This window comes from Eublepharis macularius, chromosome 2, assembly GCF_028583425.1.
Source record: "Eublepharis macularius isolate TG4126 chromosome 2, MPM_Emac_v1.0, whole genome shotgun sequence".
In the NCBI taxonomy this organism is placed as follows: Eukaryota; Metazoa; Chordata; class Lepidosauria; order Squamata; family Eublepharidae; genus Eublepharis; species Eublepharis macularius.
Genome location: NC_072791.1, coordinates 78079930 through 78105255, shown reverse-complemented (window position 1 = coordinate 78105255; position 25326 = coordinate 78079930). Strand labels below are relative to the sequence as shown.

The 25326-nt window shown below is 45.3% G+C and overlaps 1 protein-coding gene across 1 annotated transcript in view; it reads right to left on the bottom strand.

Moving 5' to 3' along the window:
- Nucleotides 1-24675, bottom strand: part of MYBPC3 (myosin binding protein C3) — a 101257-nt gene extending 76582 nt beyond the window's left edge. Inside the window, exons 1-8 of the mRNA XM_054969950.1 lie at nucleotides 24639-24675; nucleotides 15045-15311; nucleotides 14492-14599; nucleotides 9078-9164; nucleotides 8816-8964; nucleotides 5250-5367; nucleotides 3634-3682; nucleotides 385-429 (exon numbers count right to left, since the gene is read on the bottom strand). Coding sequence (XP_054825925.1) covers nucleotides 385-429; nucleotides 3634-3682; nucleotides 5250-5367; nucleotides 8816-8964; nucleotides 9078-9164; nucleotides 14492-14599; nucleotides 15045-15311; nucleotides 24639-24675 — 860 coding nt within the window. The remainder of the gene's footprint in view (nucleotides 1-384; nucleotides 430-3633; nucleotides 3683-5249; nucleotides 5368-8815; nucleotides 8965-9077; nucleotides 9165-14491; nucleotides 14600-15044; nucleotides 15312-24638) is intronic.
- Between the last annotated feature and the right edge of the window lie 651 nt (nucleotides 24676-25326).

Below are 25326 nucleotides of genomic sequence, written 5' to 3'. Positions count from 1 at the left end.
ACCCGGGCCAAATAATTAGTTCATGCTTTCTATATCGGATTGCCACTCCAGGTTGGAAAATTCCTGGAAATTTGGGCATTGAGCCTGGGAGGGGGAGACCTCAGCAGGCTATAGTGCCACAGAGACCACCCTCCAAAGCAGCCTTTTCCTCCAAAGAAACTAATCTCTGAAGATCACTTGTAGCACCAGGAGATCTCAGGGCTCGCCTGGAGGCAAGCATTCTTATTTCCACAGAACTGTGCGCTAAGACTAATTAGAACTATAGCTAGTGGATTGTGACATATGTATTGTTCAAAATGGGCCATAGAGGTTTCATTTTAACTGACCAATGAGAGGCAGTTCATTATGAGGACTGAGTCTCAGTTTTGAGGTAAATGAGGCTACCTGGACAGGGCTGCAGTTGTCCGTCTCCCTCCTCCCAGAATGCTCCTAAGAGTCACAAACACAGACAGAAGTCAGATTGGCACAATAGTTTCCAGCCTACTTTTCTCACCTAACATCTTAATGTTTCCAAATCCCTAATTTCAACAGGGAAATGCATAGTCTCTCTAAAGGGAGCACATCTGCAAAAAAGACTTTCTTATGGAGTTATTCATTCAGGGGTATGTGTATGCATGTGTGTGTGTGTTCATATCTATATGTGTGATATCTACTTTGACTGCTAGAGGGTCTCCAAGGTTTTTGACAACCCAGCTATACAAGATCCTTTTAACTGGAAATGGCAGAGTTTGAATTTGAGGCTTTATTTATTTAGTGGTGGTAAGATTGATGGACTATGGATCTGGGAGACTTAGGTTCGAATCTCCAATTTGCCATGGAAACTTGCTGGGTGACCTTGAGCCAGCCTAACTCACCTTATATGGCTGTTATAAGGATAAAATGGAGGAAAGAAGAATGATGTAAGCTGCTTTGGGGAGAAATGGGGTATAAATAAAGAGTATATAATAATAACATACTCTATCACTGAGTTATATCGCCAGTTCTAATCTACCACGTTATGGTTTAGAGTATAGTTACTTTATTTGTTTGTTTAGATATTTATACCTTTCTTTTCTCCCCAGAGGGGCTTCCAACATTGTTCTCCCCTCTTCCATTTTACCTTGATATCAACAAACCTTTGAGGTAGGTTTAGAGGTAAGTGACTGGTCCAAGATCATCCAGCAAATTTCCATGACAGAATAAGGAGTCGAATTCGAACCCAGATTTACCAGATCCTCGTCCGACATTCTAAGCATGGCATCATGCTAGTTTGCTTCTCCAAATAGTCTACCAGTGTTCCATTTTTCCCCTAATGGGAAGAGCACAAAAGGATAATAAGATGAGAGCAGCAGCAATCTGCCTTGAAGCGGGAAAGTGTAAGGGGAAGAGTGTGAGGGTGTCTTGGGCAGAAAAGAACAAGTTACTTTGGAAAGATGGTTGTTGTGGGTTTTCCGGGCTGTATTGCCGTGGTCTTGGCATTGTAGTTCCTGACGTTTCGCCAGCAGCTGTGGCTGGCATCTTCGCCAGCAGCAGCTGTGGCTGGCATCTTCAGAGGTGTAGCACCAAAAGACAGAGATCTCTCAGTGTCACAGTGTGGAAAAGACGTTGGCAGGTCATTTATATCTACTCAGGAGGGGTGGGGTTGAGCTGAGTCATCCTGTAAGAGTTTCCCAAGGTGTGGAATGCTAATGGCGGGAGGCTTCACTGTATCCTGAGGAGGTTCTTTTGCATATGGCTTGGTGCTTGATGTGCTAATCTTCTCTGCAGGGCTATTGTCGGGTATAGAGTGTTTTGTTAGCCTGGTGTTTTTCAGAACTGGAAACCATGCTCTGTTCATTCTTAAGGTTTCTTCTTTCCTGTTGAAGTTTTACTTATGCTTGTGAATTTCAATGGCTTCCCTGTGCAGTCTGACAAAGTAGTTGGAAGTGTTGTCCAGTATTTTGGTGTCATGGAATAAGATACTGTGCCCTGTTTGAGTTAGGCTATGTTCAGCCACTGCTGATTTTTCAGGTAGTCCAAGTCTGTAGTGTCTTTCATGTTCTTTTATTCTTATCTGGATGCTACGCTTGTGGTCCCGATGTAAACTTGTCCACAGCTGCAGGGTATATGGTATACTCCTGCAGAGGTGAGGGGGTCTCTACTGTCTTTTGCTGATTGTAGCATCTGTTGTATTTTTCGGGTGGGTCTGAATACTGCTTGAAGGTTATGCTTTTTCATAAACTTTCCCATCTGATCAGTAATTCCTTTGATACATGGCAAAAACACTTCAGGCAAATGGCTACTCCAGAAATGAAATCCGAAGAGCAATCAAACCCAGGATGAATCAAACAACCAAGGAAAAACAGTCTCCTACAGGAAAAGTGTTTTTGCCATATATCAAAGGAAGATGCCAGCCACAGCTGCTGGCGAAATGTCAGGAACTACAATGCCAAGACCATGGCAATACAGCCCGGAAAACCCACAACAACCATCGTTCTCCGGCTGTGAAAGCCTTCGACAATACTTTGGAAAGTCCTTTGCAGTTTACATTTGAGAGGTGAAAGCAGCAGGAACTGAGGACAGGATTGCTGACTGTGCATTGTAGCTCTTAGAATGTAGTTCTTGGAATCTGGAACTTTGTCCACACTAGTTATATACTGAAATAGAGCCTATTATATACCATTAGAGAAGCAGTTGCTGCCACTCACTCAATCTTTTAGTTTTAGAGAAATTTCACAACTTCTTATTGGCTGCAGGCCCAAACTAAGGTCTTATGCTAAAGGTAGCTGAAGAACTTAGGGTTACAATAAACATTGTGTGTGTGTGTGTGTGTGTGTGTGTGCATGCACGCGCACATGCGCAGGATCCATGTCTCTGGTAACTGGAGTTGTGTGCATGGTTCTTTTGGGGACCTATATGCACATAGGCTCAACAGGGGATACCAACATCCCGATGCAATCAAGCCAATGCAATTCACATCATCTTTGATGGTGCATGTGGCAATTAGTGTTGCCAACTGGTCTGGAGAAAAATGGCCTGTCTCTTTGATGGAGGTTTAATGGAATGTTATCAACCAGGTGACATTATTTGCCTCTGTCATTAAAAGCTTCAACTGCCCATTTCTACATATTAAGCCTATAATAAAAGGACAGGACATTTTTTTTCTCCAGGCCAGTTAGCAACCCTAACGACAATGCATATGAGTATCACCTCATGTATTTCTAGCCACAAACAACCCTTCTTGCATGCAAATATCTCTGAATCTTAGCAACAGAACCAATCTCTGCTGTGCCTCTGAAAAACAGAGTAGTCTCTGAGAATTCAGAAACTGGACATCTGGTTAGAATGTTGGACTATGATCCTGGAGGCTCAGGTTTGAATCTCCACTCTGCCACGGAAACTCATTGGGTGATCAGTTACACTCTTTCAGCCTAGCCTACCTCACAAGGTTGTTGTGAGGATAGAATGGAGGAGAGGAGAATGATGTAAGCCACTTTGGGTCCCCATTGGAGAGAAAGGAAGAGTATAAATAAAGTAAAATAAGTAATAAAGAAAAATTCATCTCTGGTCTGTGGTGATCTTCCTATCAACTACATTTCTAAAATCTCTCTCTCTCTCTCTCTCTCTCTCTCTGTTGTGAGCTGGACAGTTAAGCCATTTGTAATTATTACTCACGCCCGTCGGAATGTTGAGCGGATGTCCATGTCTCCCATTGCAGGTGCTTCTACAATGGCATAAAACAGAAAAAGCAGAATAGGGTGGTCTAAATAGTTTGCATCAATACATGTCTGGAATTCTCCCCCTTCCCTGCTGAGATTTTCATAGCTTTCACTTTGGCCGTTCTTTTGCAAAGTGAAGTTTCAGATAGTAAAGTCAAATGAAGAGGCAAATTGCAACCCACCCAACTAAACAGAATGCCTACATTTTATAAATGAGAAATCCAGCTTAGTTCTCATTGACATTCCGTGCAATCTTAGTCATGTCTACTCAGAAGTGGGTCCCAGTATGTTCAGTGGTGCTTGCTCCCAGTGTGCAACTGGGAGTGTGCAACTGACAGGATTGAGATCTTAAGATGGATTTTCTGGAGGTAAAAGAAAAGCTTTTTTCTTTTAATGGTAATGTCAATCCTGTCTAATTTACTCCATGAGAGCAAACTGTAAAGTCACTTGAATAACAAAGACTTACAGTATTCACAGTTGAAAAGTGCATAAGCTGCATTGCAGACGGGTGAAATTGACTTCTGTTTCTTACTGGCACTGTCTCAGGGTAGAGGGAGCTCAAAGCAGAAGACAGGAAGTACCACTGGCCATTTTCTTACAAGTAGTCTGTACTGGCTTTCATTGGTTTACTGACCCTGAACCAGGTTCTGCTTGTATGAAGAAGGTTGCTAGAAACCTTGCCTATTGTTCCAATCTCTATCAATCTTTTTTGACAGCTCAGTTTTTCAGCTTCTACAGAGGTCAAGCTCAAATGAGAAACTACAAGTAAAGGAATGGTGGAAACATGTTCACACCAGCTTTACATGATCGCCTTGCTTCAAGGTTCTATGCAACTGCTGTATACTAAGTTGAACCACTGGACAAGCTCTGAATGACAGCAGATGTCTAGCTAATCTTCCCCAACCTGAGAACCTTTTTAACTGGAGATGCACTTGATTGAACCCAGGGCTTTCTACAGTCAAAGGAGCTGTGGCTCAGTAGCAGAACTCCCCAGTTTAATCCTTGCATCTGCAGGTTAAAAGGATCAGGTAGTAGATGATGTGATAGATCACACAAATGGTGGCAGGTGATGTGAAAGAACTCTTCCCAAGACCCTGAATAGCTGCTGCCAGTCAGTATAGACAACTGACTGTGATAGGCCAACAATTGATCTCAGAATGGAGATTCACATGATCATGTACTCTATTGCAGAACTATGGGCATAATATACTCATGAAGTTCTCTCTCTCTCTCTCTCTCTCTCTCTCTCTCTCTCTCTCTCTCTTTCTCTCATATACACACACACACACACAGGGCTGTTGTGAGGGTAAAATGGGTAGTGGTGGGCAGGAGAACTATGTGCCTCTTTGAATTCCTTGGAGGAAGAATGGAATAAAAATGCAATAGATAGATATAATGGTCCTAACTCCTCTGGATTTTTTCAGTTATTTTTTTTCTGTTTTACTGTTATATGTAGCTTTGTTGGCCAATATATATACCCTGAGCAAAAAGTTATTGTATGCAATGGAGGAAGAGTGCAGCTACACCAGCTCTACAAACCCTCCCCCTCCCCCCCACCTCAAGACATCTTACCATTGACAATGAGGCTGAAATTACAGCTATCAAACTTGTCTTTAGTAGACACTTCACATCTATATCCACCAGCATAAGTCATTTTTGCTTCGATAATGTTCATTTCAAAGATGTAAACCTGTAAAAATGGGAGAAATAAATGGACCATTTTGATTAGGATTATTCCATATCCTGGTACCCAAGTACAAAGTATATGACACTCTACCATATGCATGCCCTGACCAGGAGAGCCTGATCTCATCAGATCTCAGAAGCTAAGCAGGGTTGGCCTTGGTTAGTAATTGGATGGGAGACCTCCAATGAAGACCAGGGTTGCAGAGGCAGGCAATAGCAAATCACCCCTGATAGTCTCTTGCCATGAAAACTCCAGCAGGGGTTGCCGTAAGTCAGCTATGACTTGAGGGCACCACACACACACACACACCACACACGCACAGAGTTAAAAATCCAGTAGCACCTTTAAGACTAACCAACTTTATTGAGGCATAAGCTTTCGAGAACCACAGCTCTCTTCATCAGATGCATGATGAAGAGAGCTGTTCTTGAAAGCTTATGCCTCAATAAAGTTGGTTAGTTTTTGCAACTACAGACTAACACGGCTAAGTCCTCTGGATCATATGCACAGAGCTTCTCTTGGGTTGTCACTGCCCAGTAAGCATCCTGAACTCTCCACATATCTACACAGTTCCTATTTCTTCTTCTCCTCTCCTAGTTGAACACGTCTTTCTTTGAAGAACATAGGATTTTCCCTGCAGAATCAGAGCAACTATCCCTCTATCCCAGCCTTCTGTTTCTCATAATGACCTAAGCATTTGGAGGACATGGGCAATTACTGTCCTTTGCTGTCTGTCTACCACCAACCAGCATCTGAACATAGAGACCCCAGTTAGTCATCGTGGCTAATAACTGTTGACTCACCAATCCTCCATGAATTTGCCTAATCTCCTTTTACATGTATCTAAACCAGTGGCAAAACCACATCTTGTGGCAGCAAATTCCACATGTGTGTGTTATTTAAAGATCTCTTCTTCCCTATTTCACTGGGTGATGTAAAGAAAATTCTATACAGCCACTTCCTTTATCCCATGGATAATTTTTATTCACCTCTATCACACCCAGTTATGGTTTTTTTTTCCAAACTGAAAAGTGCAAAATGCTTCAGCCTTTTTTTGTAGGGAAGGTGCTCTGATCACTTGATTGATATTTTAGTTGCTCTTTTCTAGTTCTACAACATCCATGGCTGAAACAGGGTGATCAGAACTGCACATAGTATTCTAAATGTGGCCACGTGACAGCTTTATATAAAAGCATTACAGTGCCAATAGTTTCATTTTCAGTCCTTTCCCCAATGATTTCATGTTTTATTTGTTGTAAGCTACCTCAGGTAGGTCTCTGGAGGGCAGCGTATACATTTTCTAAATCAATAAATAGAATTTGTTTCTTGTTGCTGCACACTAAATTAGCATCTGCCATGATTCAAGATCTCTTTCCTGGTGAGTCATTGCCTATTTGTATCCTATCACTGTATAAGTGGTTAAGATTTTTTTTGCCTTACTATGCATCACTTACACTAATTTTGTCATGTTGTTCTCTGCTCATCAGGTTTGGAGAGATGATTTCCTAGCTCAACACAGTTCAGTATAGATTTGCACTATGCTGAACTATTGTGTTAACTGAAAATTTGGTTCCTTCTACTCACACCCTCTCCCCTATAATTTATGAACAAGATAAACAGCACCAGTTTCAAATAAAATAGCTTCACTGAAACACCAGTTTATACCAATGAATCTGCATGAAAAATTGGACAAAATTGCTGCAGTACAGAGTTTCTGGTGCCTGAGGCTGGGGGGGGGGCAGCTTCAGGGCTGTTGATGCCCTCGCACACACACCCAGACTGCTCAGTTGCCCCACACCGCCCTGGCCACCTGCTGCACCTGGCCCACAGCTGTGTGCTAGTGGCAGCAGCAGCAGCACAGGGCAAGCTAGAGCCAGACCAAACGAGACGAGGGTCGTGCAAGTTTTCTTGGGAAATGTAGGAGATGCCTTCCCCTCTCTGCCACTGCTCACTGCCCTCTCTGAACATGTGTGTTTGTGTGTGTGTGTGTGGGGGGGGTGAAGTCCCAAAGCATCCCCCCCCATCTCCTGCCTGTCGCCTCACAAACTGAAAAAGGAGCGGAGGAAAAGTGATAAATTTCTTCGGAGTGGGGGGGAATGGAATAATGACAGAAGAAAGCAAAGGGGAAGGGAAAGGAGAAAGCGGGAAGGACTTAGAGAAACAGTTGTGCCTCAGGGTGTGTGCTTTGAATGAGCTGCTGAAGACGTAAATCCTTCTTCCAGGCACAAGCCCCCCTCCCCACCCCCGACTCTTCAGCAGCTCATTCAAAGCTCACACCCTGAGGCGCAGCTGTTTCTCTAAGTCCTTCCCGCTTTCTCCTTTCCCTTCCCCTTTGCTTTCTTCTGTCATTATTCCATCCCACCCACCCCAGTCCCCCAAAAGAAACTTATCACTTTTCCTCCACCCCTTTCCAATTTGTGAGGCGACAGGCAGGAGATAGGGGGGAATGCTTGGTGTGCATGCGTCCTCCCAGCCCTCCTGCTTAGTTGCTCCACAGCGCGTGAACCCCCCTCCCCCCCCCCCCGTGTCTCTGTGCTCATGGTGGTTGCTGGACTTGCCTCCATGGACATGCCGGTCCTGAGTACAGCCATAACAATCTTTTGGAACATTTTCATGCAAAGTATCCAAGAAGGGCTGCAAGAGGTTTGGGGATAATGGGCACAGTTAACAATAACAATAACCTTGTGCTTGTATACTGCTATTCAGGACAGATAAGTGCCAGACTTAGAGCAGTGAACAAGTCAGTGTCATTATTATCCAATAGTGGGTTGGATCTTATCATTCTGCTCATCTAACAGTGCAGTCCTTAGCAGAGTTCTTATTGATTTTGGGAGCCTGGGAAAAAGTCTAAGATGGGGCCCCAGTATCATGGCCACCCCTGCCAGCTTCCTGTCATGCCAGCCCCACTGCTGCATCACCACTGACCCATGTGAAAGGAAGCCCTCAACCTGTGTGAGGCAAATGGGAGTTGCTGCTGAAAACCTGACCCTGGATGGGACGGGCACGACTGGCCACTGAGCCAGCTGCCTGATCCTTGGATGTTGTGAGTATGAGAGGCTTCAGGAGGCCACATTTCCCCAATGTGGGGGGGGGCGGCAGGGCCATATATGGGCAAGACCCCTCAACACAGTGCCCGGGTAAGCTGTCCCAGCTGCCCATTGGTTAAGGCCGCCCCTGCATAGTTACACCCTTCTAAGTTCACTGAAGTCAATGGGCTTAAAAGGGAGTTACTCCTTCCCCATGGACTAGTATGAATTCATTATTTTGCGGCAGGATATAATCAGCATCTAAGTTAAATGGTCATCAGATTTTGTCTGATATAAGCAGTAGGTGTGATGTTCTTTTTACAACAGAAGACTTGCTGTTTATGCACTTTATGCCACGGAAAATATTGAATCAGCTAAAATCAGGCTAAAAAAAGGAGGCCAGGACTTTGTTCCATTATTTGTACCTTGTTATTTCGATCATAACTATCGTGAAGCTGGAGATGTTTCCCCACTTTGCTTGCAAGGTCCATCCACTTTCCTTTGAACCATTTCACAGAAGGTTTCTTCAGCAAGCTTTCTCCTGCCACTACGGCAGTGAATGTGATATTCCCACCTTGAAAGGGAGACACATTAAGGGGCATTTGTGACCTGAAGTTTAAAATCTCTGTTAAATAACTATTAGACTGAACAGTTGGAAGCATCGTCTGTGGTAGGCTGGGCACTTACCAGTAGTTACTTCTCCATTCTGTGGACGAGTCACAAAGAGACCAATAGGATCAGTGGACACCTCTTGCTGGGCTTCTTCAGGGAGAGCTGAAAATAAACGAGGTTTTTAAAAATGTGCATTATCCGTTCCAGAATATGAAGTGGGTCTTTACACAAATCCAATAGTAAACTTAATATATATAATATGCACTAGAGTGTGGTGTGGCCCAGGGTTTAGATGGTTGGGTTTGACTGGGGTTCCAATAAAGCTTACTGAATGACCTTTGGCCAGTCACTGTCTTGCCTCATCAACCTCACAGGGTTGTCATTACACTACATAAGAACAGCGATCCATCTAGTCCAGCATCCTGTTTCACACAGTGGCAAACTAGTTGGAGGGCCAACAAACAGGGCATAGCAGCCCTGCCATTACCTTCTCACACTGGCATTCAGAAGTTTGCTCATAAAAGCAATTGGAAGAGAGCTGGTAGCTTGGATGAGCGGTGTGAGCAGCAGGGTGGTAGACATGGAGAGTGGTCGGCATGGGGCTGGGGATCCCGGTCCTCTGGGGATGGGGGAGGTATGGTGGTGGGACCCAGGGAAGGGTGGGAAGGACACAGAGATATGGTGAGGCTCAGTGTCCTAACCTGCGTCCCATCCCGAGGCATGTTGGGTGTGGAGCTAGGAAATATACCCTCCCCCCTTCGACACTGATGTTGTGTAATGCCAGGTCCATAAATCATAAGACCAGAACATTACACAATTACTTTGTGGCAAATGATGTGGACCTGATATGCGTGACCGAGACCTGGGTGAGGGAGGGCAAGATGGTTGCTTTGAATGAACTGGCCCCGCCTGGGTTCTTGGTCCTTCATCAGTCCCGAACAGGAGGCCGGGTGGTGGGGGGGGAAAGGGGTGGCGATTCTTGTCCAAGAGTCTTTCTCCTTCAGGCTGCTCCCCGTCCCGGAGATCCTCAGCATTGATTGTGTAGGTCTGGTGTGGGGTGCCAAGGAGAGTTTAACCATCTGTGTGGTGTACCAGCTGCCTAGCGCACCAGCAGATGCCTTGCCACATCTGCTAGATGTGGCGGCTGGATGGGCCTTGGAGCACTCAAAATTATTGGTGTTGGGTGACTTCAACGTCCATGCTGATGATGACGCCTCTAGTCGGGCTGTGAACCTAGTGTCCTCCATGGCCACACTTGGACTTTCCCAGATTGTTTTGGCCCCTACACATCAAGCAGGCCACACGCTGGATTTAATTTTTGGAATGAGGATGGGTGTGGTACTAGAAACAACTGAGTTGGTGCCATGGTTGGACCACATGGTCCTGAAGGCTCGGCTGGAGATCCCACCCCCCCCTGCAAGAGCGGTGAGCTTATTTATGCTCGCCTGCGGAGACTCCAATTGGCTTCCAGAATGCTCTGCGGGATCTAATGCTCCCTGGCGGTTCGTTGGATGAGCTGGTGGAAGACTGGCAAGTCTATCTTTCCAAAGCCATCGATAAAATCGCCCCCCGTTGCCCTCTCTGCCCCCATACCAGACTAGCTCCCTGGTATACAGAGGAGCTACGACGGAAGAAGCAGGAGCTGAGACAGCTAGAGCAAGTATGACGGCGAACTCGCAACAAAGAGGCAAGAGCATCCTATAGGACGTTTATGAAAGCCTAAGAAATGGCAGTGAAGGCTGCAAATAAAGAGTTTTATGCAGCCTCCATTGCATCAGCTAGCTCACGCCAAGCAAAACTGTTTAATGTGGTTCGGTTTTTGGTCTCCTTGTCAGGAGGGGACCGTCAAAATTTAAATTCGGATATTGGCTGTGAGGCTTTTGCGAGCTTTTTTGCTGATAAAATCTTGTCTCTCCACCGCGATCTCCCAGGCACAGTTGATACAGTGTGTGAACTGGAGGCCCCTTGGCTGCCTTCTGGGATAGTATTAGATCATTTCAGTCCACTCTCTGGGGATGAGATTGACAGGATCCTGCGGGCAGTTAGGCCTACCACATGCTCTTTGGACCCATGCCCTTCGTGGCTGGTGAAGGCCAGCGTAGATGGGCTACGGGATGCCCTGGAGGCCATTGTCAACATGTCTCTGAGCTCCGGGATTTTTCCTGAAGCGTTGAAGGAAGCTGTGGTTAGGCCTCTCTTGAAAAAAACATCTTTGGACCCTGCTGACCTGGTCAGTTACTGCCCAGTTTCGAACCTCCTGTTCCTGGGTAGGTGATTGAGTGGGCGGTGGTAGAGCAGCTGCAGGTCTTCCTGAATGATTCCTCATCCCTAGATCCCTTCCAGTCCGGCTTCCATCCAGGATAATGGACAGAGACATTACTGGTTGCCCTGATGGACGATCTCCATAGACAGCTGGATCAAGGCAGGTCGGCGCTGCTGATATTGTTAGATCTATCAGCAGCATTCGGTATGGTCGATCATGACCTGTTAATCCACCACCTTGCCGATGTGGGGATACGAGGGACGGCCTTGCAGTGGTTTGCCTCTTTTCTCCATGGTTGGGGACAGAGGGTGGCACTCGGGGAGAAGTTGTCATTCTGCCACCCGCTGGTGTGTGGTGTACCTCAAGGGGCAATACTCTCCCTCTTGCTATTTAACGTATATATGCACCCCCTCACCCAGCTGGTACAGAGTTTCGGACTTGGGTGCCATCAATATACAGATGACACCCAATTGTATCTGATGATGGACAGCCAGCCTGACTCTGCCCCAGATGTCCTGGAACGTACCTTCGAAGCTGTAACTGGATGGTTGAAGCAGAGCCGGCTGAGATTGAATCCCATGAAGACGGAGGTCCTGCATGTGGGTCTAGGGTCCATGGGTGCGGGACTCTGGCTCCCTGCTCTCTATGGAGCACCGCTTATGCCGGTGTCGACCGTTAGGAGCCTGGGGGTAGTTCTGGATGCTTCCCTGTCTATGGAGGCACAGGTCGCAGCGGTTGTTTGATCCTCATTTTTCTACCTAAGACAGGCTCGGCAACTTGTCCCTTACTTGTTGACCCATGACCTTATGACAGTGATCCAGGCAACGGTCACCTCCAGATTAGACTACTGTAACTCACTCTACATGGGGCTTCCCTTGGGTTTGATCCGGAAACTGCAGCTGGTACAGAATGCAGGTATACGAGTGGTTGCCAGAGCGCCAGTCATGGCACATATAACACCCATACTCCATCAGCTGCACTGGTTACCGGTTGAGTACCGGGTCTAGTTCAAGGTTTTGGTGTTGACCTATAAAGCCCTATGAGGACTGGATCCAGCATACCTTCGGGACTGCCTCTCCCCATATGTTCCCCGGAGGTTGCTTCAATCAGCTAATAAGCAGTTGCTGATGGTCTCTGGCCCCAGGGAGGTCCGTCTGGCCTCTACCAGAGCCAGGGACTTTTCAGTCCTGGCTCTGACCTGGTGGAACTCTCTGTCTGAGGAGACTAGGGATTTGTTATCTTTCTGCCGGGCCTGCAAGACGGAGATGTTCCACCAGGCATTTGGTGGGGGCTAGGCTGTCCTCTTGCCGGCCATACCACTGAAGACCGTCCACCACCCATGCAGGAGCTCATAAAGTGTGATGCAGGTCATTATGTAAGAGCCAAGCCCTGCCCCTAAAATGCTGAATTTTAATATTTATACCTGCCATTTGAGAAATTTTATTGCATATGGAATGTTTTAAATAGTTATTTATAATGCTTTTATTGTTTTAAACTGTATGTTATAAATTGTATGTTGTTACACTGCCCTGAGCCCATCTGATGGGGAGGGCGGTCTAGAAATGTAATAAATAAATAAATAAATAAATAAATCTGTGCTCAGCACCATCACTTTAGCCACTGACAGTGAGTTCCTTAATTTAATTACTTATTGAGTAAAGAAGCATTTCCTTGTTTGCCCATCAACTCCATTGGATGACCCTGAGTTCTAGTATTATGGGAGAGGGAGAAAACACTCTCTGTATTCACTTTCTCTACCCACTCCACCCCCAGTCATCTCTATCACCACCCCCAGTCACCATCTTTCTGTATTGAAGAGTCCAGACTCTGTAGCCTTTCCTCAGACGAAAGTTTCTCCAGACCCTTAATCTGCACTCTTTCCCGCTATGCAATGGCATTTGGTGACCTGATCTGAGTATTCTAAATAAGGCTGCACCATAGATTATACTAGGCTATTACAATGAACAAAGGAGGAAGGGAAAACCTTGGGCACTGCCCCAAACTTCTTTGAGGAAGAGCAGGATAAAAATTTCATTTCACTAGGGCTACCTACCACTTCTCAACAGGTTGCTTCATATGTTAATATAATCTCTGTGTGAGAAAATATGCTGTAGAAAGTTTCATCTCCAACACTTTAGAGATGAAAATAGTGACACTATGTGCTTGTGACATCTCTTTTTTCACATCAAGGACTACTGCCTGAGCACCTTCCTATTCCTGTCTCACACTGTGGAATGCTCTTCCCAGCCAGATGTGTGCTGTGTTCATTTACTCTGCAATAGCCTGCTCTAGTTTGTGCTAATTAAAAAGCAAAGAGGGGAATTTGTTTATTTGATCAAGGAAATACCAGAGAAATATAATAGTTATCCTAAAAAACAAACCTCACCAACTGAGCATGTGAAATGTCAGGTTTTGCATCAGATAGCATTCACGTCATACTCTAAAGAGTTGATCCACCTGTTGTGCTCTACAAAGGTTATACCTGGGTTCCCCATGCTGTGTTTCAGTCAGACTTCAGTTTTGGGTCCCCCTCAAGTCCTGCCTAGATGATGCCAGATGTGGACTGCAACTGTGGCACACAGTGAGAAGGGGTTTCAACTTCCCCCCACCCCTTGCCATTTTCCTGAACAGAAACAGCCCTAAGGGGCCATATTTATTCCTGCTGTGGAAACCCATAGTGCACAGGAATTGACAGCAACCCACAACTCATGTCTAACTAAAAGACAGAGTAGGGAACCTGGATACAGCCTGTGTTGTAATCCATAATCAGCCCTTTACATGTGTTAGGGTTCACAAATACTGAGAAGTTTAATTTCTAGATAGATTTAACTTTGCAAATGCTAAATCAAGTATACACATGTGCACATTAACATTTTTTAAAAAGCATCTCCTAAATGCAAAACAGAGGCAGTGATTTACCAGGGTCAGATACTAGAGAACAGGGAGTGTCCCTGCGGGATGATTGGAAAATACATGTGTAGCTACACTGTGTAATGTAAGGTGCAGCAAGCATTTTGGGAGACCAAGGGGGTTGCTTCCAAGCACATTCACACTTGTATTACCAACACGTAGAGAGCAATATGTACACTTGACTCCCGGTCTGAGTTTTTTCTCCTTCTAGTTACTATTATTTGCCTTCTTCCAATGTTTCCATTGATATTAGCCATTCACATTTGCTGAGCAATATGTCAAGAATAGATGCTATCAGTGCTACTCCTTTTTTTACCTTCCAAGGTCTTGCTATCTCCTGTTGGTTCAATATCTGCTGCATTAGGCACGTTTGAGACACTTGGTTCAGGAGGAGCTTCAGAAGGGATGACCTCCTCTACCTTTTCTAAAGAGAAAAGAACATAAAGAAAGATACAAAAAGCTACATGCTGTTCTGGGGAACATGATGGAAGTGAGATGATCTTTACCAAAGCGGAAGAGACCTGATAGGGCACCTGACATTCAAAAGCTTGTTCCAATTCTGCTGCAACAAGGAAAGCTAAATTCTCTTACCAGAATGCATTACCAAATTAGGGGAAGGGAGAATAAAAAGTTAATACATTTAGGTAACTTTTTTCTACAGAATTTGTCTTCCTTTTGAAAAAAGAATTATGGATAAGATTGGTGAGCTTATTCACAAATTAAATTTCGATCAGCAAGTAATTTCCTAGACATTTGCACATTAGAGTGTTGCATTCAAGGTTATTTAAAGGGTGGTGCATTGTTACCCGGTTCATAATGGCTGTGACTGCCATCTATTTGTAAAAAAGTTTCTGCGGCAGGCAATCTACCTGGTTCTTTGACTTTGAGTTCAAACTTGACCTTGGAAGTTCCTGCGATGACAGCATATGTCACATCATCTTCTTTCCCAACATTATTAATGGTCAGTGAGTGCTTGTTCCCCTCTGACTTCATGACATACTTTTCACTTGTAACAATTTCGACACCATTTCGCTGCCACTTCACCTTGATGCCTGTCTTCTCTGTCTCAGCTTCAAATACAGCCACTCCTCCTGCTACAACATCTGTTGTCTTTGGTTTCTTGACGAAAGCTGAAGCTAAAGAAAAAGATGTTTATTTTACATCAGCAATTGTTTTAAAAAGTCTGTTTGCGCCTTTCTCCAGCCTTCTTCTACCCATCTTACATACGAAGTTTCCACAGAATTATTTAGATCTAGAACAGATTACTCGGGGCGGGGGGGACAAAATGTATTAATTACACACAAAAACCTGGTCTAATCTTACTCCAGCTATGAACTAATTTGGACAGGCCAGCATGATAAGATCAGGAAGGTGGTATGCTGTTAATACTTTGCTGGATATGATTTATGTCTCTGTCAGTCACACACTTTTCAGCAGTCTTCAGCCAAATGTGTGGTAAAGTTCAGGAAGGCTGAAGTGTGTTTGTAAATCAGTTGTCTTATATGGCCATCAATCAGTTCAGAAACCAGATACAAGCACACATGTTTTTCAAAAGCTGGAAAACCAATCCATGTGCACCTACAGATGAAACTGCTTTATACAGAGTCAGACCATAGTCTTAGCCCAGTAATGCCTACTGACAGCAGCTGTCAAAGGTCCCAAACAGAGAAATATTTGCCTATATGACATCTAGTCCGTTGTTGTTACAAAGGGACTGTTTCATTATTGGGTTATTTTGTATGGTTTTGCTTTGTTATTGTTTCTTTTGTTATTGTTGTTCAATTTTCATAATTCTATTTCATTATTATTTCCCATTGGTTTCAATGGAAGACCCTCCCCCCACTTGGGGTCTGTAACTTTCTGGTTTTATATGTAGAGTGGACAAAACTCAGAGATTGCTCTGCTTCACAAGGACATCTCTACACTGTCACAGGTCAGAGAGATAAAATAAAGGGGTCCCTCTTTTTGTGGCACTTAAATGTGTCCATATTTAACATTAAGATCTATGGGAGAACTGATAGGAAACACTAACATATAAAGCAGCTTGAGGAATTGCCATTGCAGCCTCTTAGCTTGAAGAATAGTAGCTTAAGCTTGCAGACTGCTGCTACTATTGGCTGCTGTTGCTTTTTCAAAATCATGCCTTCCTCTCCCTTTGCCAGAACCAGGGCCGGATCGAGGGGGTGGGGGTGGGGGTAGCCTGCCCCCTGCACCGCCAGAGGGGGTGCCGGGCATGGCTGCCAGCCACCATGAGCGTGCCATGGCTTGCTGTGCAGGATGCTGAGCATAGGGTTGGGAGGCCCTCGCCTGCCCCACCAACGGGGAGGATAGTTTGCCGTGCGCGCAGGACCTCCCAGCCCTGCATTCAGCCACCCGTGCAGCAAGCCAGCTGCCCCAGTGCACACCTGCACCACCGCCGCCGCCACCAGCTCCGCGGCACACCGTGTTCTGGGGCAGCCGGCTTGCCACGTGGGTGGCACGGGGCAGTGGGGTAGGTGAACTGTGCAGAGGGCCTCCTAGCCCTGCACTCAGCCGCCCGCAAAGCAAGCCGGCTGCCTCAGCGCATGCATGCACCACCACTGCCAGCTTCGCGGTGCACCGGTGCTGGGGCGGCTGGCTTGCCATGCATGCAGAACGCCTCCTGCCCCTTTGTGATGATGTCATGGAAGTAACATCATCATGCAGCACCGGGAGCGCGTGTGTGCAGCGCTGGTGCACAGAGGGCCGGACAAGGGTTGCACTGGGCGCTGACAACCCTAGATCCGGCCCTGGCTGAACCATGCTGCACATTCTTCCTACCAGAGCCAGAAGATCCCCCGCCAGCCTTGATGTGCTCTGTTCATGCACAGATGTCACATATGACACTGTAATGTGTGTATGAAGTTTATGTAATTTAATGACTTTGTGTAATAAAATAAATAAAATTAAAGTGTTGTGGTTGGGTTACATTTGAAACACCCAGATATACAACACACACAAGATAAATGAATCCCAAATTAATTGAAAGAACCACAGCATCTTCAGTGGGGATGGGGGCACAATTAAAATTGAAAGGGCTCAAGAACACACTCAGGCAACACAGCTACTGCCAGTCACAAACTGAAACAATAAAGAACTAATGAAACAAATAAGATTGAGGGTGGACTAAACAAAAAATGGGTCTCCAAAGAGCCAGTGTACAGGAGAAAGCAAGACAGAAGGCAAGCCAAAAAAGCAGGGAAGATGTGTGTGTGTGGGGGGGAGCAAATCCCAAGTAAAAACAGTAGAAAGAATTGGAGACACAGAGAGAGAAAAAGACAACACACACAAAACAGAATCTATAGTCAAGGTGTCCAGTGGAGTGCCACAGGGCTCAGTTCTGGGCCCAGGGCTTTTCAAAATTTTTATAAATTATCTGGATGAGGATGTGAAGAGATTCCTCATTAAATTTGCAGATGACACGAAACTCGGAAGAGCAGCAAATACCCTTGAAGACAGGAAGAGAATTCAATGAGATCTGAACACACTGAACAGAATCTTGGGATACGGGTGGGTGGGAAGCTAAATATGAGTAGTCAGTGTGATGCAAACACAATCTTGGGGTGTATTAACAAAGGCATAATATCCAAATTAAAGGATGACATTATCCCATTATGTACCACATCGGTCAGGCCTCACCTGGAGTACAGGGTGCAGTTCTGGAGGCCTCACTTCAAAAAGGATGTGGACAAAATGGAACAGGTGCAGAGGAGAGCAACCAGGATGATTAGGGGCCTGAAGCCCTACGAGGAAAGACTGAGGGACTTGGGAATGTTCAATTTGGAGAAGAGGAGGTTGAGGGGAGACATGATTCCTCTCTTTAAGTATTTAAAAGGCTGTCACTGAGAGGTGGGAAGAGAGCTGTTCCTGTTGGCAACTAGGGATACCATGCCCCCACCCTTCACACCCCGCCCCCACTTACCTGGCTGGCGTGGGGGGGCACGCACCTTCTGTGCATGCTCCCTTGAGGCACTGTGTAGTCCCGTGCACAGGAGCCACCTGGATCGGCCTAGTTTGGCCTGGATCGGGGCTGCTGCGGAGCGAGGTAGCACTCCTGTGCTCTGCAGCGGCTCAAAAGGGGCCCGATCCATGCCCAAACAGGGCTGTTTTCAGTGCTGCAGAGGGTAGGAACACTCCTGCACTCTACAGCAGCTCAAAATCAGGCCCATTTTCGGCACTGCAGAGGACAGGAGCGCTCCTGTGCTCCGCAGCAGCTCAAAACAGGCCCAATCTGCACTAAAACGCGCTCGTTTTGGGCCGCTGTGGAGGGCAGGAGTGCTCCGGTGGTGGGGCGTGCTGCGTGATGGTGTCACATCCCGGACTCCTCCCCCCCGAAAGGTGAGTGCTAGGCCCCAATCCCTCCTGCCGGGAGGTTGAGGGGGCCTGGCAATCCTATTGGCAACAGAGGATAGAACTTGAAACAATGGGTTTAATCTACAGGAGGGACGGTACTGGCTGGTTGTTAGGAAAAACTTCACATTAAGAGTAATTCAGCAAGGGAATCAGCTGCTTAGGGATGTGGTGGGTTCCCCCCCCCCCCCGCATTGGCAGTCTTCAAGGAGCGGCTGGATGAATACTTGTCATGCTGTTCTTGCATTGGGCAGAGGGTTGGACTAAATGGTCTGTAAAGCCCGTTCCAATTCTGTGGTTCTATGATTCTAAGGAAATAAGAAAGGAATAATATACACTAAAATACTACATTGTACTTCGTTGCAAAGAAATTTGCAAACAATATCTCTCTTTCTGAGTTAGTTCTTACAAACATGAATGCTCCAGAACATGAAACCAGTTCTTCTCTGATTCAAAGTTCCACCCCATATGATTGGACTACCTCACACATATATGTAATCTTAATGGCTACAGTCTGCAATCAGTCAAGACCCAGAGCCCTGCTCCCAGGAACACAGCTTTACGCCCTTATTAGAAAAACACAGCAGATAGAGGAGATACGTCAGCTCAGCTAGAAACAAAAGTTGTACAAACAAAATGAAGGAGAATTATGGTGTCTCCCCCCCCATTCTAGGCTCTTAAGATAGGGAAATTGTTTTGTTTTCATATTCATTACTAAGTTATGTAACACTCAGTTTTTATAATTATTGTAATTAATAATGAAAAAAATGCACAAGTCTACCACATTTTTCTCCCCAATGGGGACTCAAAGCAGCTTATATCATTCTCATCTCCCCTATTATATCCTCACAACAACCAATTTTAAAATGTACTGCTCCAAAAGGGGCAATAAAAATATTATTAAGTTTTCAACCCCGCTTTTAAACCACAGATACTTGGGAATACTTAATCATTGTAGCAGGCTTTCCCCCTCATGTATCAAGCCCACACAAACTGTAACACTATTGATGGTTGTTGTGGGTTTTCCGGGCTGTATTGCCATGGTCTTGGCATTGTAGTTCCTTACGTTTTGCCAGCAGCTGTGGCTGGCATCTTCAGAGGTGTAGCACCAAAAGACAGAGATCTCTCAGTGACACTGAGAGATCTCTGTCTTTTGGTGCTACACCTCTGAAGATGCCAGCCATAGCTGCTGGCGAAATGTCAGGAACTACAATGCCAAGACCACTGAGAGATCTCTGTCTTTTGGTGCTACACCTCTGAAGATGCCAGCCACAGCTGCTGGCGAAACGTCAGGAACTACAATGCCAAGACCACGGCAATACAGCCCGGAAAACCCACAACAACCATCGTTCTCCGGCCGTGAAAGCCTTCGACAATACATGTAACACTATTGTTTCACACTTAACTATTTTCAGTTTTTATAAATTCAGTTGTCTATTTTTCTTGAGCTGCTCTTACTAATTCTTGGCTAAACCCTGCTGAGAATTATCTTTTGTTTTCCATATTATTTTTGTCTATTGAAAGAACTGATGTCTGAAATAATATTAACATTTAAATTGAATATATGTTTTCATAGTAATTTTGGCTGAATCCACACTTACTGGCACAGCGCTAAGCAGGTGGAGTGAGAGCGTCTTTCTGGCACGTTTTATGATGTCATCGCGCCATGATGCTGCTCTCTGCCTGCTTAGCGCTGTGCTGGTAAGTGTGGATTCAGCCTTTGTTTTCTACATGGCTGACTCCAAGTTCATTATTTGGTATCAGGTGCAACCTAGTCAAATGCATGTAAAACACCTGAAGTTGCTGCCAGTTAAGAAGGAACAGCAACCAAACTATATAAACCGCACCCTACTAACTAAGTTATATGAATATAACAACCGTTTAATAAAGAACTCTCATAAAGTTAATTAATACAAGCATAATACAAATTCACATCATCTGAGGATAATCATCCATCATAACCCAATTTCAATATATAATTTCTTGTCGTGCTGTGAAAGGCTCAAAGGTAACTGCTGACGGGTTGCCAGCAGGAACTCCCGTTCCGGAATCCCTTTATCAAAGCAGTTACTTCTGTAAAATACATACAAAAATAATTTTTAGAATTCATATACAATGCACAATAATACCCATATAATTACACTACTACATACTCACAAACAGTTTTGATGGATGGTATTTCAATAAATACTGTAAGATAAAAAAGCCACATAAATACACTCTCAAACCATTTCTAATACCTATCAATATACCCTGCTAAAATTACTATTGCAAATACTTACTAGTAGCAGCTCAATACATTTTTCAAAACGTTAAAGTGCAAAGTGGCAATCCGCTCAGTGGCGTCAGCAATCTCCTAAACGCATCTCAGATGTTATATATCACTTACAATCATCAAATTGCTCTCAATCAATTGTATTATTTAAAGTGCTAGTGCTTCTGGTCATATCCTCATAAAAAAGCAGCCAAGTCCAATGTATTGTTCAGTCCTCTAGGTTCCATAGATTGTAATTTAAAAGTCCACCAAGCTTCTTGTCGCAGAAGGTCCCGTTGGGCAACCGTGGGTTCCTTATTATGGCTTACATATAATACAGTATATACAAAATCAGTATCTCTATGTCCCATATTCCTGAAATGTGCTACTAAAGGTGCCTCCTCGACATTCCTCCGTATTCTCGACCGATGTTCTTGGATTCTTGTTTTAATAGGACGTCCCGTACATCCTACATACATTTTACCACATATACAGACTAACAGATACACCACATTCTGACTATTGCAATTGGAGAACTCCCTCCAAAACAGACCTAAGTCTTTGAATTGTTGTGGTGACATTACCGAATCACATGTATTGCACTTTCCACATTTAAAATGCCCCGTTGGTAATCCCCTATTAAAAACCTTCTTGACAAAATCCGTATGTATTAATTGATCTCTAAAACTTTTTGTACGGCGTAAGGCAATTAACGGCTTTTCCTGACAGCCCGGTAAATTCGCCACTAGAGGCCAGTGTTTATAGATAATTTTCCTAATGCTTTTCGTTAGGGGGGTGTAATCTAAAGCAAAACAAAACCTGCTCTCCCGTCTCTCTACCCTATTTCTTAGGAATGCCTGCCTGTCTCTTTTAATTGCTCTATCTTTACACTGGGCTATCACTTGGGGTGGATACCTTTTATCAACCAGCTGTTCTTCCAAACGTGTGGCATGTGCCTGGAAATCCTTTATTGTTGTCGAATTCTGTCTTAGCCTTAAAAACTGACCATACGGTAAATTGTGACGTAAATGAAGGGGATGAAAAGAATGAAAGTGCAATAGTGCATTCTTATCTGTAGGTTTCTTGTATGGGCGTATCTGTACTGTATTGCCTACTGACCGGACAACTGATACATCTAGGTAATTAATTACATTCTCATTAGTTGTCCAGGTGAATTTAATATTATTATGCAGTGAGTTCATCCAAAAACATAAATCCTCCACCAGATTATATTCATCCAAAATTAAGAAAAGGTCATCAATAAAACGACAATAGAATATAATATTTTTAAAGTAAGGGTTCTGTGCAGGGTTTTGTATGAAAAGAGCCTCCAAACGTCCCATAAATAAATTGGCCACACTCGGTGCCGCGGAGCAGCCCATGGCCACTCCGCGGACCTGCAAAAAAAACCTATCTTGAAACCGAAAATAATTCTGTGTTAAGACTATATCCAAAAGGGCCAATAAGAAATGTGATGGAGGACTTGATGAGGTCCTTTGTTCCAAGACTGTGCGAACAATCTCCATTGCCTCCTCATGGGGGATATTTGTGTATAATGAGGCTACATCCAAAGTAACAAAAATAGCTCGCTGGGGGATAGATAGCCCTTCCACTGCATTAATAAAAGCTCTTGTATCTTGTATGTATGATGGTAGTTGTTTTACCATTGGCTGACAAAAACTGTCTAAATACTTAGCCAATGGTTCCAAAATCGAGTTTGACCCTGATATTATTGGGCGACCTGGTGGAGGAAAGCCTGGCTTGTTAAGAAGGAACAGCAGGGATATGAGCAGATCAAAGCATTAAATAGGTGGATAACACAGTGTTGCAATGCTGGGTTCTAGCAGCTTCTTGAGAGGAAGAGGGAGAGAAAATCTCTATGTAGCAAACTCTGAGTGCCAAGATCTACAAGTGTCTAAAAACAGCTATAAGCAGCACAGTTGGGAGCCAAGCCAGTTTGGAAGAGTAACATTGAACTGGCAACTACCAGTTGGTGCCTCTCCCCATAGCACTGGGGATAAAAAGATTTAGAGAAATATTTTTGGAGAAGCCCGATCATTATCACTCATCCTCAGTGTAATCCTGAGCATGTATACTCAGAAATAAATCCTATTGACTTCAGTGGTACTTACTCCATATTAAGAGTGCTTAGGATTGCAGCCCCTGTTAGCCACAAAAGAATCCATAAATATGTTAATCACTTGACAACATCGTACTCTGTAAAAGTTCCAAGTTCGGGTGGCAACTTTTCAGGCTATCTACTGGCAGGAATTTACTGCTACGCATCTGTGCACCATTCACAAGAGGGAAGTCTTCTATATATACACTAACTATAAATAGGCAACTTAGTAAAAAAGTGAAAATGCACCTCATAATCTAGAACAAAAATTCATGTTTTTACTGTGAATGTCATGTTACGTATATTTAGATGGTATATCATGCTACATAAAGAGTTTTATATATATCCTCCAGCCTAAGGAACTTCCCTCCAAATTAAGTGCCTCTTCCACCAGAAGAAGAACCGCATATGTGAAGGAACGTTTCACTTGTTGCTGAGCAGAATGAAAGGATCCATGCTATTAGTTTTACTGCACATTACTTCTGTTATTCTGTAATGGATCAACTGATAAGTAAATAATAATCTCCTTTTGCCTTAATTAATCCAATTAATTATCTGAAACATCTTCAAAAGACCAATTTTATTCCATTTAAGGGGATTATCAGTTCCAACAGGACTCTATCAGTGCAATCCTCAGAGGGGGAGGCGAAAGCACTATGGGAACCGACTAGGAGTTATGCTGAGGTATCCTGGACTTATGACGGCGTAACCCCTCTTACGCTGGCACAGCAGCCCAGCGCCTCTCCACCCAGGCCCTCCAATGGTGCACAGGTGTGGGCATAACCATGGTGTAAGTCCCTGCACTAATGGGCAGTGGGAGTTCAGGGGCTGGGCATGAGTTTGTCAGATCCCTAAGCTGTTTTGGGCACAGGCACGCCCCCAGAAGTGGCAGAAAGTTACACTATGAAAAATGACAGCGCAGCCCATAGGCACCCATTGTGCGACAAAAGTTGACACTCTCACACACACCTGGCCCCACCCAAGTGGAGCATAGGATGCTGCCATGGGAGCCAATCTGCTTCTGCCCCTGCAGAGACTGAGCCCCCTTCTCCACACCTAATCAGCTTCCTGGACACCCTACATAACCTCCAGCCAAGGTGGCCATTACCCTAGGTAAGTGGGAAGGTGGCCAGAGGATCTGCTCGAGAGCCCCTTGCTGTGGAGACTTAGAGCATGAGGCGAGTGAAGGGGCTCACAGTGGCTGGGCAACAGTGTACAGGGTGGACTTTGCAAAATCTGGGGTATCCCTCACACTCACAAGGGAGGAGAGTCATGTCCAGAATGTTCAACTAACAACTACCACCCGAGTTCTCTTGCAGGTTACCTGTCTCCTGTGTTCTGGCTCAAGGACAGGTGAGGGTGCACCAGCAAGTAAGAAGGAACAGGGGAGGTGACCGCCCCGGCTTGCTTGTTCACACTGGCCTCCCTTCTCCATTCACTCACCCTGCCCGACACAGATTTTTGGGGGTGGGCCCCAGGCAGCACATAGCAGGGCTCTGCTCAGTCCTCTTTGGCCTGTCCCTCCCAATGGACCAAGGAGAGGTGCAACTGTGGGCTGGGGTGACTGGGTACTCACTCGGGCAACTCTCCTGTGACTATGGGTGCATGAGCCCTTGACGGTCTGCTTCACAGGATCACAGTTCTATGCAGCTACAGCAGTGGAACAGTCAGGGCAGACAATGAGCATCAGAGGGGCACCCATCATCTGGTTGCTGGCAGTACCTGTGATGATGAAGCTGTCACTGCTGCCCCCAGTCATGGACACCCACCCAAGATGCGGCAGGCCTGGCCGTGGCATGCATGGGGCCCAGCCCCTCACCACTCCTGTGTCTGTTTCCCTCCCAGGCAGATTGCGACCTGTCAGGGAAGCCAAGAAATATGGCCGTTCCAGCCCATGGTAATCCATTCTAGATGCCATCTGATCCCAACCCACAGAGCCATTACCCAGGCAGCCCTCAACTTGATGCCGCTCCTGAGAAGTAACGTGAGGAATGGTTCCAGAGCTTCCAACAGCAGTGTGAACAGGTGTAGCTCCCATCCCAGATGAGGAGAATTGGCAACACATGGCCAGACATCCTCCTCACCCTTGGCAGCTCAGTAAAGTCTGTTTCAAACAACTACTTACTCCTTGCCTGTTTGTTCACCCATGGCTGACTGTGCCCACCCACTACCTCCTGAGGCAGCCCCGCACCACATCCTTGGAGATGGTCCTCAGCCCTAGGCCACCAAGGAAGTGATGGCTCTGAAGTTCCATCTGGTGCCTCTGCCTAATTGGGTGGCTCAGCCCCCACATGAGGCAGGGGCCATTGGTCCCATGGGGGTGGGGTGCTGCTGCACATGGCTGCATGGAAGAGCTCCATGCCCTTGGGGGGTTCCTCTCTTCACCAAAGAAAGTGGGGGTCCGGACAGG